Source organism: Hippocampus bargibanti, linkage group LG22 (assembly GCF_051943395.1).
Source record: "Hippocampus bargibanti isolate YZ-2025 linkage group LG22, ASM5194339v1, whole genome shotgun sequence".
NCBI lineage: Eukaryota > Metazoa > Chordata > Actinopteri > Syngnathiformes > Syngnathidae > Hippocampus > Hippocampus bargibanti.
The window spans coordinates 5,620,001-5,633,087 of record NC_142755.1 but is presented as its reverse complement, the minus strand read 5'-3'; the positions used below and the strand labels follow the sequence as shown (position 1 = coordinate 5,633,087).

Genomic DNA, 13,087 nt, shown 5'->3' with positions numbered 1-13,087 from the left:
CTTTTCACTACAAACCAAGACATGTTACTTATTCAAGCCTTAAACATGCTTATATAAGCCATAAACATGCATTCCAAAGAAAACATAGCACTGAAGCAACTTAAGTACAAATTCACCTTACGAACGACCGTTCGGAAAGTATCTTGTTTGTAAGTTGGGGAACATCTGTATTTCGAGTTTATTATATTTCTAAATGTTTGATATTTGCCATCACTTATATAATCCTTGAACATATCCAAAATATAGCACTTAATCAACTTATGAACAAATTCACCTTGCGAACGACCGTTCGGAACATATCTCGTTCGTAAGTTGGGGAACGTCTGTATTTGCACTTGATTATATTTCTACGTGTTTGATATTTGCCATCACTTATATAAACGTTAAACATATATTCCATACAAAATATCATACTGAATCAACTTACGAACAAATTCACCTTACGGACGGCCGTACGGATCGTATATCGTTCGTAAGTTGGGGTGTGTCTGCATTGTATTTGTTAATTGTTCCTGCATGAAAGTAATACTTGAAGATGGGATGGATTCTATGCGGTGTATCAACACGATATTGTAAAAATAGCAGATAATTTTGATATTTGAAATGTGTCTACTTCAATGCCAGGGTTTTTGTCGTTTTCACTCAAATTTCAGGACCCACACAATATTGAGTGTTAGGACTACATAAACATTCAATGCAGCGTTAGAAACCTTAGACTATCTTCTTTCACCAGGAGAAAAAAATGTTAATTCCTAAATTATATGGGTGTGGAGTTACCTGAGCTTGAAACGGGGGCGGCTGTACAAAATACAGTACAAATTACAATATAATACATACATATTGATTCATATAGCGCTTTAACAACAGCTGAAGCTGTGACAAAAGCGCGATCATGGACAAAAGTAAAATGGTGACCCCTCGTGGAAGGCACAAAACTATGCCAGAGGTCTGACCAGCGCTTGATCGGCACCCCCCTCGCAAGAAAAAAACTAAACAAAACCCGAACAAATTCGGGAATGGCGCTCCACGTCATATTTTCAATACTACAGTGAATGAGTTAAGATTGATATTTGACACTCGGGCAAACTACTGGTGCTAAAGATGCTATCATGATAATAGCGATTGATATTTTCTTTTCTGCTCGGCTATTTTTAATTGACACAGAACCTTAAAAAAAAAAAAAAAAAATGCAATAACAACTATTTCATCAGTACTGTTATGATTGACATGTCGATATCTCAATAAAACGCGCTACGATAACAACTTTTCATCGTTGCAAAGGAGGTCGACATCGGCGGCCATCTTGCCCAGCACCGACCGATGCTGTAAATGTGTCCAAAGCGGCGGGCGACCTTTTAAAAGGTCCTTTCGCGGACGTCCGTGACCCGGTAGACTTTGACGGCCGCAAAAAGAAACACTCGCTTGTTTACGAGCTCTTGTTGACGATCAATGAGAAGGTCGACCCGGGTCTCCGCCGACACATTTCTACTGAGCTCCGGAAGGAAGCCCGGGTGGAATTAAATGGCTCCTTTTTCACGCCGTCGCCGCTATTTATCACTTTGAACGCGCCGGGAATTGAATCGGTTGAAGGGGAGTGGGTGGGATGTTCACGCCTGTCGCATCCGCACGCTTTGGCCGCACGTCTGACAGGCCGTTTTTAAGCACGCCTCTGCGTTAAAAGGTGATAAAATATGACAAACGATCATCTTAGCCGCGTGGTTGTGGCGCAATTTACAAAAGTGGCAAATATGTGCACTAATGCCCCCAAAAAATACATTAATTAAGAAGCAAAATCAATTTTCAAACAACACCAACATGAGCGCAGATCAATGTCGTGGTGCGTTCCATGAAACTCGGAAATTTCATTGCTCCTCCTCTGTGCATCGAAATACCTCCGAAACCTGAAAAAGATAGTAGAACCATTTTTTTCTTTAATCGCTGGTTATATTCAACAAGTAGCATTAGCGTAGCATAGCGTAGCGTGGATGTCTGCCATGATTTATTGACAGTCCCAGCGGTCTTGAATGCATCATTTTAAGACAAAAAGCCACATTGATGTCCAAACAACACAAATATGAGCGCGTATCAATGTCATGGTGCATTCCATTAAACTCGGAAATTTCAAACCTCTTCTTCCGTGCATCGAAATACCTCCCAAACCTGAAAAAAGAGTGTAGAACCAATTTTATCTGTAATCGTTGGTTATACTCAAAACAAGTAGCATTAGCTTACCATAGCGTGGATGTCTGCCCAGTTTTTTTTGTTTGCGTTTGACTGTAAGTTGATACAATTTTGACAGTCCCTCCGATCTTGAATGCATCATTTCATTACAAAAAGCCAAATCGATTTCCAAACAACACAAATAAGAACACAGATAAATGTTGTGGTGCATTCCATGAAACTCGGAAATTTCATACCTCCTCCTCCGTACATCGAAACACCTCCAAAATCTGGAAAAAAAATGTAGAACCTTTTTTTTTTATTTTGTTGTTAGTTATACTGTACTCAGAACAAGTAGCATTAGCTTAGCCTGGATGTCTGCCATGATTTTTATTTATTTGATTTTTTTTGCATTTGACTCTACGTTGATACCATGTTGACAGTCTCAGCGATCTTGAATGCATCATTTTAAGACAAAAAAGCCAAATCGATTTCCAAACATTAGCTTAGCATAGCGTGGATGTTTGCCTTTACTTTATTATTTTTTGCATTTGACTGTAGGTTGATACCATTTTGTCCCAGCGGTCGTGAATGCATCATTTTAAACACAAAAAAAGGGCAAAGAAGTCTACGAGATTTTGTCGATTGTTATTTTCCACAAATCAAAATATGTACCGCCGCGCGCTTAACGACTATTGATGAAGCCACTGGAGAAAGGAAGTTATTTTGACTGCGCAAAAAAAAAACAATTCTCCCATAAACAAGTCTCCCATAAAGTATGCACTTTTCTTTGATGTAATTCCACCCATCGGTTTATGTCCAAAGGGGGGGGTTCTTGTGAATCTTATTCTTTGATGTCTGCTTCCAGAGCTTCCGTATGGCTGGGAGAAAATCGACGACCCCATTTACGGCAGCTACTATGTGGAGTAAGTGAGGACCCCCGTCAAACACATCATCTTTGATTATTATTTTATTACTTTTGTGCTCATAATCCAAATAAAAAGCTTTTTTTTGTTACCTTCTTTGCCATCTCGCTTACGTAACATGGCGCCAGGCCATTTAATTAATCATCATAGCGAGAGACGGAGCCCGCCGCAGCGCCTCCCTCATCGGAGTGTCTCATCGCCGGGTTTAAAATAGTCATCATATTTATTATTTATTATTATTATTGTCATTTTTTTTTAGCCACATAAACAGAAGAACCCAGTTCGAGAACCCGGTTCTGGAGGCCAAGAGGAGACTCCAGCAGGAGCAGCAGATGCAAAGTCAGGGGCTCTCATCCCTCCCGCTTCCCGCCATCTACAGAGGTATTTCATTTTTATTGTCTTTTTTTGCCGCTAATAATAATAATAATAATAATACTGCTACTAATACGACTACTAATACTACTACTAATACTCCTAGTACTACTCATAATACTCTTCATAATATTACTCATAGTACTGCTCATAATATTGCTCATACTACTCATACTAATACTACTACTAATAATAATAATTCCAATACTAATACTACTAATAATAATACTAATACTACTACTAATACTACTACTAATATGACTAATACTACAACTAATACTACTACTACGACTCATAGTACTACTCATAATACTGCTCATAATACTGCTCATAATACTGCTCATAATACTGCTCATAGTACTGCTCATAATACTGCTCATAATATTGCTCATAATACTACTCGTACTAATACGCATACTAATTCTACTACTAATAATAATAATAATTCGACTATAATTAGATAATAATAATATATATTAATTAATAATAATAATTCTACTACTACTACTACTCATAATACTGCTTATAATACTGCTCATAATACCACCCATACTCATACTACTACTACTACTAATAATAATAATAATATTACTACTAGTAATACTACGCATAATACTACTCATAATACGACTCATAATACTAATAGTACTAATACTAATACTACTACTACTACTACTACTACTACTACTACATAGTACTACTCATAATACTGCTCATAATATTGCTCATAATACTACTCATACTAATACGCATACTAATACTACTACTAATAATAATTCTAATACTAATTCTACTACTAATAATACTATTAATAATACTAATACTACTAATACTACTACTAATAGTACTAATACTAATATTACTACTACGACAACTCATAATACTAATCATAATACTACTCATACTCATACTACTCATACTACTACTACTAATAATAAGAATCATAATAATACTACTACTAATACTACTCATAATACTGCTCATGCTCATACTACTACTAGGACTACTACTACTACTACTACTTCAATTAATAATAATAATAATAATAATAATAATAATAATAATAATAATAATAAAGTCTTGTTATATCGCTAGTACTGCTTATTACGATATTTCTATGAACCCAACCACAAGAGACCATTGTTGGAAGAATGTCCCCATTTTTTCTCAAGCAATGATGCAACGCCATTGCCTGTCTCCATGGCGACACTCTCTCTCTTCCACCCTCCCTCGCCCCCCCCCCCCCAAACGTCAGTACAAGTCACCAGCCCCTGCGCCACCCTCCCAACACCTCCCGCCAACCAGGCCGGCCCGGCGCCGGAGCGCTGTCGCAGCCTGAGCGACCTGTCGTCCCACCCGCCGCCCGCGGCCCGTCGCCCGGGCTCGCCCTTCAGCGTCACCGACGTCTCCCCGTTGCGCCGCGTGCTGACCCGGCGGATGTACATGAGCCCCCACCACCATCATCGTCCCCGCGCCCAACGTAGCCTGTCACCTTTATGCCGTTTTGTCAGTAAGTAGGCGACGCGGAGGCGCAAAGGACGTCGTAGCATGTTAGCTCCCGATTCCCATCGAGGCGGGTGAGCTAGCTGCAAGTGTCGTCAGTGGGATTTTTAAGACTTCCACAATAAAGGTCAACAGCTGCAGAGCAAAAAAAATAACTAAGTAAAAAAAACACTCAAATTATAATCAAGAACCAAATGTGGTGCTCGCTCCCGCTTCCCGTTGAGGCGGCGTGACAGGAAGTGAGCCTCCCACCACAGATTTCCTTTCCTGAATCGTCCCAGAAACTTCTTCCCCACCTTTGGAACTTTCCCCTTGATTGACAGCACGCCATCAGCTGCATTCCCGAGCCGCTTCGGGAAGGACCCTCCCCGCCCCCAACACCCCTGCCCTGCTTCTTTGGTGGAAGAGCTGGTTGTCACTTATGCACTTTCCTGCATTCTTATCGTCCCACCATCCACATCCCAACTTTTTTGAATGACCTTACGACCCCCCACCAACCCTCCACTCCCACCCTACTCATATTACGACGACTACTACTCATAATACTGCTCATACTCATACTACATACACCCGCGGCTGCGTTTTTGACATCTATTTGTAACCCTTGGCAGAGAAGTCGTTGTTCACGCGGGACCCCACGCAGCTGAAAGGCAGCTTCCTGTCCACGGCGCTGCACAAGAGCAACATGGGCTTCGGGTTCACCATCATCGGCGGAGACGAGCCCGACGAGTTCCTCCAGGTGAAGAGCATCATACCCGACGGGCCGGCCGCCGCCGACGCCAAGATGGCCACAGGTAGGAGATAACAATAATAATAATAATAATAGTAATAATAGTAGTAATAGTAATAGTAGTAGTAATAGTAATAGTTGTAGTAGTAATAGGAATAGTCGTAATAGTAATAGTAGTAATAGTAGTAGTACTAGTAGTAGTAATAGTAGTTGTAATAGTAGTTGTAATAGTAGTTGTAATAGTAGTCGTAATAGTAGTATTAACAGTAGTAGTAGTAGTAGTAGTAATAGTAATAATAATAATAATAATAATAACAGGAACAAGAACAACAGTAACAGTAGCAGTAACAGTAATAATAGTAGTAGTAATAGTAGTAGTAGTAATAATAATAATCAAAGTCAAAGTCAGCTTTATTGTCAAATATGCTAATATGCATGACATACAGCACAGATGAAATTACTGTCCTCTCGGACCCAGCATGCAAGGCACTTATAATAATAATATAATAAATAATAATAATAATAATAATAATAATATTAATAATACTAGTAGTAGTAGTAGTAGTACTAGTAGTAGCAATAGTAGTCGTAATAGTAGTATTAACGGTAATAGTAGTAATAGTAGTAGTAATAATAATAATAATAATAATAAAAATAAATTTGATTTCGAAGCTCCTTTCAAAACTCTCAAGGTCACTTTACGGTCGCAGGATCAGTCTTGTTTCTGTGGGTGAGCAGCGGCAGCCACACGCGCCAGCGTTCACTCAACCCGCAAGTAACTCAAATAGATAGAAAGCTAGCTAGCTAGCTAATAGATATATAGCCAAAGATCACTCCGCCAGCCGTGGTGGGTGTGTATTATGAAAATAGTGCTTATTATAAGGTTTAATTGTTATAAATTTGACGTTTGTAAGACAAAAAGTTTGTAAGTTGAGGTCCAAACGTGTCAAAATATCCATTTTGTCCTCGTTTCCCCGCAGGCGACGTGATCGTATACGTCGACGACGTGTGCGTGCTGGGCACCACCCACGCCGACGTGGTCAAACTCTTCCAGTCGGTACCCATCGGGCAGAGCGTGACGCTGGTGCTGTGCCGCGGTTACCCGCTGCCCTACGAGCCCGACGACAACAACGCGAACAGCGGCGCCGTCATCTCCCCGCTGGGCATCGTGGAACAGCGCCCCCCGATGGTCAACGGCCGCCACGGCTACGACAACTACCCGGACTACCGCACGGCCCGCTTGGTCCCGGACGCCGGTCAGGAACACCGGCAGCTTACGGACCCTCACCCGGACGCTCCTGAGAGTGCGTCGGTGACGTCTCAGGGCGAATCGCTGACGCTCACCTTGGTGAAGGGCGCCGACGGCTTCGGGTTCACCATCGCCGACGGCGCCGCGGGACAGCGCGTCAAACAGATCCTGGAACCGGCCGGCTGCCCGGGGGTCAGCGAGGGTGACCTGATCGTGGAGATCAACAAGCAGGTGGTGGTGGGCTTCACCCACGCCCAAGTGGTGGACTTGCTCAAGGAATGCGCCGTGGGAACGGAGACGTCTCTGGTGGTGCAGAGACCCCCGACGGGTAAGCGAGAATGCGGCTTTGGGGCGGCGACGGCGGCGGCGAAGTAGGACCAATGGGGGCTTTTGCTGCCTTCCCGTGGTATTTAGGGGTCATCCCTGTTTTCTTTGGATGCAAAGTCATGGCGTTTTTTGCGCCCGTCTTGGTTTTTTGGGCAGATTTATGCGTATTAGGTGTAAGAATTAATAGATCTTCTGCATTATTGTTGAGTCGTAAGAGTTAAAGCGCCTTTTTTGGTCTTCTTCTGTGGTTCAGGAAGGCAGTCGTGAGCATGGACAGCTAAATTCTTGTTCTTGGGTGTCTTTGTCTTAGGAAAGCTAGTTTATGAATAGTCATTATAAAGCACTTTATTTGTTTCTTTGTTTTTTTTAAGCTATCTCGCTAACTAGCTTGAGTCGTAAGAGTTAAAGCGCCTTTTTTGGTCTTCTTCTGTGGTTCAGGAAGGCGGTCGGAATGGCCAAATTCAAAGCTTGTTCTTGGGTGTATTCGTCTTAGGAAAGCTAGTTTATGAATAGTCATTATAAAGCACTTTATTTGTTTCTTTGTTTTTTTTTAAGCTATCTCGCTAACTAGCTTGAGTCGTAAGAGTTAAAGCGCCTTTTTTGATCTTCTCGTTTTGGTTCAGGTAGGCGGTCGTGAACATGATTGGCCAAATTCAATGCTTGTTCTTGGGTGTCTTCGTCTTAAGAAAGCTAGTTCATGAATAGTCATTATAAAAGCTAGGTAGCTAGCTAGCTCGCCACTTGCTATCTTCTTTTTTTCCTTCAGTGGGTCGCCACAGCGAATCAGTGTCCTCCATCTTCAGAAAGTTGATTCACATGTTTGTTTTGGCCGAGCTTTAGCTCGCCACTAGCTATCTAACTAGCTAGCTCGCCACTAGCTATCTAACTAGTTTAATCATCTATTTTATTATTTTTTTTTTTTCACTTTATGGTTTTGTTGTTTTGGTGTTTTTTGTTCTTTTAATTGTAAAGTGTCCTTGGATGATTTGAAAGGCGCTTGTAAATTAAATGTATTATTTAATTTGTAGGCTAAATGTAAGGTAATTGAACACCTAAAAATGCCACTGTCTGTAAGAAAAGAATCTGTTGTAAATTACATGAGACAGTATGAACTTAACACAACTACTACTTAAAATGTATTATTTTTAACTAGCTAGCTCGCCACTAGCTATCTAACTAGCTACTGTACCTCGATGCTAACTCGACGCTAACGGGACGCTAGCTCGACGCTAATGCGATGCTAGCTCGACGCTAGCTCGATGCTAGCTCGACGCTAGCTCGATGCTAACTCGATGCTAGCTCGACGCTAACTCGATGCTAGCTCTATGCTAGGTCAACGCTAGCTCGACGCTAACTCAACGCTAGCTCGACGCTAGCTCGATGCTAACGCGACGCTAACTCGACGCTAGCTGTTTGTTTGACAAGAACTGGTTTGCTTTCATGGTGATATTGCATCCGATAAGAATTAGTGTCCTTTGTGCTGATAATTATTGATTGACAAAGCCCCCTGATAGGCCTCGTTCGATTTGTACAGGTGTTTTTTTTTTTTTTTTTTTTTTTTTTTTTTTTAAAGTACTTGTTCACTTGCGTGGCATTTCAGGTCACTGTTCACTATGGAAGAGCTGTAAGCCGGTAACACCCGCCGGCCTATCTCTTGCCCATTTGTCTCCTTTTTAACAATCCCACACCCGGACGTGCTCCACTAACGATACTCGCACTTCAATTTCGCCTTTTACAAGCCCACGTTTGCTCTCGGGGCTACGAGGACGTGGCTCATCTTGTGCCATTTCAAAAAGAGCGTAAAAAGTGCAAATAGGCTTTTCAATGAATATGCCTCCTCCGCAAAGAAAAAAATGCAGAGAGGAAAATCTTGAATAGTAAACTATGCCTAAAATGGTGGTATTTGCATGTGTTAGAAGCAAAAAAAAAAACATAAATAAATCAACGTGGCTCGTGTCGCACTTCCCGCGGCGTCATCTCGGCCCGTCTGTTCGGTGTCACGCCGCCTTTCGTCTCGTCATATTAGCGCCCGGGGGCTCGCCAAGCACTCAGGCGCCCCGCACAAAGCCACTTCCTGCTACGCCGCTCATGCTAACATCTTATGTCATCATTAAACGATGACGTGACAGCGGGGCCACGCTTCATTTGGCGCACCTGCACAATACGTCAAGAACAATCAAGTTAAACGGGATATATATAACAAACACATTGTCGCGCGGTCTCGTTTAGCTATTTTAATAACGCGGCTAATAACTACGCTCACCTTCTTGGCTTGCTGTCTGAATATTACAACTAAAAAGATAGACTTCAAATTTAGATGACCCGACGAGTGGCAATAAACAAGCAATTGCCTCCTTTTGACATCACCTTGATAGACTCCTGGAAGTTTGACGTCGTAAACGTTGTCAATAAACACCGGAAATAACAGATGATGTTCTTCGCTGTGGTTAATAAAAATAGTTTTTTGCTTGTAAAATTGAAGTTTCATCTCAGTGTAGCTCACGAGCTTAAAATACAAAAAAAAAAGAGAAAAAAATGGACTTGTACTATTTGTTAAATACTGCAAGTTAAGGGCACTGATTCAAATATTTTCTCCATCCGACGTGGCGAAATAAAATATGCCAGTTGCTATTTTCTTAATCTTGCTGTTAGCTATTTTTGTGTTAGCATTCATTGGCGAAAATAAAAACAAAAGAAAATGAAAAAAATACTTGTACTATTCTTAAATACTGCAAATAAAGGGTAACTGATTCAAATATTTTCTTCATCCGACGTGGCGAAATAACATCCGCCAGTTGCTATTTTGTCAATCTCGCTGTTAGCTATTTTTGTGTTAGCATCCATTAGCAAAACAAAACAAAATACAAAGAAAAAAAAACATGTACTATTCTTAAGTACTGCAAATAAAGGGCACCGATTCAAATATTTTCTCCATCCGACTTGGCGAAATAAAATATGCCAGTTGCTATTTTGTTAATCTCGCTGTTAGCTATTTTTGTGTTAGCATCCATTAGCAAAACAAAACAAAATACAAAGAAAAAAAAACATGTACTATTCTTAAGTACTGCAAATAAAGGGCACCGATTCAAATATTTTCTCCATCCGTCGTGGCGAAATAAAATATGCCAGTTGCTATTTTGTCAATCTCGCTGTTAGCTATTTTTATGTTAGCATCCATTAGCCAAAAAAAAATACTCGTACTATTCTTCAATACTGCAAATAAAATGTACTGGTTAAAATATTTTGTCTACCCGACTTGGCGAAATAAAATATGCCAGTTGCTATTTTGGCAATCTACCTGTTAGCTACTTTTGTGTTAGCATTCATAAACAAAAAACAAAACAAAAATATAAAAAAATATTCATACTATTCTTAAATACTGCAAATAAAGGGTAACTGATTCAAATATTTTCTCCGTCCGACGTGGCGAAATAAAATATGCCAGTTGCTATTTTGTCAATCTCGCTGTTAGCTATTTTTATGTTAGCATCCATTAGCGAAAATAAAAATAAAACAAAAAAAATACTCGTACTATTCTTAAATACTGTCAGTAAAGGGCACTGATTGACATGTTGTTTCCACCCGATGTGGTGAAATAAAATATCCCAGTTGCTATTTTGGCAATCTTGATGTTAGCTATTATTGTGTTAGCATCCATTAGCATAAAAACAAAACAAAAACAAAAACATTCTCATACTATTCTTAAATACTGTAAATAAAGGCCACTGATGAAAATATTTTCTCCACCCGAAGTGACGAGATAAAATCCGCCAGTTGCTATTTTGTCAATAGCTATGTTAGCTTTTTTTGTGTTAGCATCCATTAGCATTAGCAAAAAAAAAAATCAAATGGATGGCTTTTCTTGTGGTGACATGTTCCTATTTTAGCCATGAAGAAAAGCTGTCATACTGCTTTTTGAGAGACACGAAATGTCCGTAAAATGTCCATGTTGTGGTTATCTTGTCACGTAGCTTTGGTAGCCTGCGCTGGAGTTGTTTTGGGTGGTGCGTGAAGCTTATTTTACTCTCGCACCCGAGCAGGAAACAAGTGACGGTTATATTAGGCAGAGTAAGCGCTCGCTGACTTTTATGGATGACGGTGTGATCGTTAATGCCTTCCCGAACGTCTCGTTGGCGCAATATTTGGCACTTATTTATGGTTTTATGGAGCGCGCTTGCCTCGTTGTTTTTTTTTTCTGCGCAGAATCGGCGGCACCCACGAGGACAACTTTTCCCTCAGATGTCTCGTCTCTCCCCGCGGTGGATGTTTGTCTTTCGGCAGAGTACCAAGACATGGAGGTCAACTTGCGGAGGCACAAGTCTGGTTTCGGATTCAGGGTCCTCGGCGGGGACGAGGATGGACAGCCTGTGAGTCCGGAAACACGTGAGAAGGCTCGTATGGCGACGCCGTTGCGTGCTCTGTTTTTTTTTTTTTTTTTTTTTTTTTTTTTTGTTTGTTCCAAAAATGGATTCTATTTTTTTCTCAACTAATGAGATTTTCTTGAAGGAGTCTGCAGTTCCACGCGACCTTCCAATGGTCACGCGGCATATACATACAGTTCATGAGCCTGTATTTAACCACATTTATGAGCAGTAAAATACAATACAATACAATACAGTACAATACAATACAATACAATAAATGCATACAAAAGTAAATGGGTTGATGGGTGACTAAATGGATAAATAAAATAAAAATGAAGAAGATAAATAAAAAGAAATAAATAAATGGATGAATAAATAAATGTCTAAATAAATGAATGTATGAATACATGCATGGATAAATAACTGGATGAATGAATAAATAAATAAATAAATAAATAAATAAATAAATATGAAGAAGAAGATAAATAAAAATAAATAAATGGATGAATGAATGGATAAATAAATAAATACATAAATACATAAATACAAATGAAGAAGATAAATAAATAAATAAATAAATGTATGAATACATGCATGGATAAATAAATGGATGAATAAATGAATAAATAAATAAATATGAAGAAGAAGATAAATATAAATAAATAAGTAAATGGATGAATAAATAAATAAATACATGTCTAAATAAATGAATGTATGAATACATGCATGGATAAATAAATGGATGAATAAATGAATAAATAAATACTTAAATAAAAATAAATAAGGAAATAAATAAAAATGAAAAAGATAAAAATAAATAAATACATGGATGAATAAATGTATGTATGATTACATACATGGATAAATGGATAAATAAATAAATGAAGAAGATAAATAAAAATAAATACATAAATGGATGAATAAATAAATGTTTAAATAAATGAATGTATGATTACATACATGGATAAATAAATGGAAAAATGAATGGATAAATAAATAAATAAATGAATGAAGAAGATAAATAAAAGTAAATCCATAAATGGATAAATAAATAAATGAATGTATGAATACATACATGGATAAATAAATGGATAAATAAATGGAAAAATAAATACATACTTACATAAAAATAAATAAGGAAGTAAATAAATAAATATGTGAATATGTAAATAAATGTTTAAATAAATTGATAAATAAACGAATAAATACATGGATAATTGAATAAATGGATAAATAAATAAATAAATGGATACATGAAGAAATAAATGGATAAATAGGTAAATGAAAATGAAAGGATGGGTAGATAAATGGATAAATAAACAAATTGATAAATGGATGGATGGGTAGATAAATTGATAAATAAACAAATTATATTATTATTATTATTGTTATTATTATTATTATAGAAACAATTATTCAATTCATCGGAGATACTGTAAAATAGTCCTTAAAAAAG

At 38.6% G+C, this 13,087-nt stretch overlaps 1 protein-coding gene across 3 annotated transcripts in view; it reads left to right on the top strand.

Moving 5' to 3' along the window:
- magi2a (membrane associated guanylate kinase, WW and PDZ domain containing 2a) overlaps nucleotides 1-13,087 on the top strand; it is a 62,825-nt gene that overhangs the window by 41,978 nt on the left and 7,760 nt on the right. For 2 of the 3 annotated variants that reach the window (XR_016113635.1, XM_088988406.1), the window contains exons 7-11: nucleotides 3,029-3,086; nucleotides 3,346-3,467; nucleotides 5,573-5,755; nucleotides 6,672-7,268; nucleotides 11,471-11,658. Coding sequence is in view for 2 of the 3 variants with exons in the window: in XM_088988406.1 (XP_088844532.1) it covers nucleotides 3,029-3,086; nucleotides 3,346-3,467; nucleotides 5,573-5,755; nucleotides 6,672-7,268; nucleotides 11,471-11,658 (1,148 nt within the window). In the remaining variant the exon portion in view is untranslated. The remainder of the gene's footprint in view (nucleotides 1-3,028; nucleotides 3,087-3,345; nucleotides 3,468-5,572; nucleotides 5,756-6,671; nucleotides 7,269-11,470; nucleotides 11,659-13,087) is intronic. The other variant, XM_088988408.1, reaches the window with a different exon arrangement.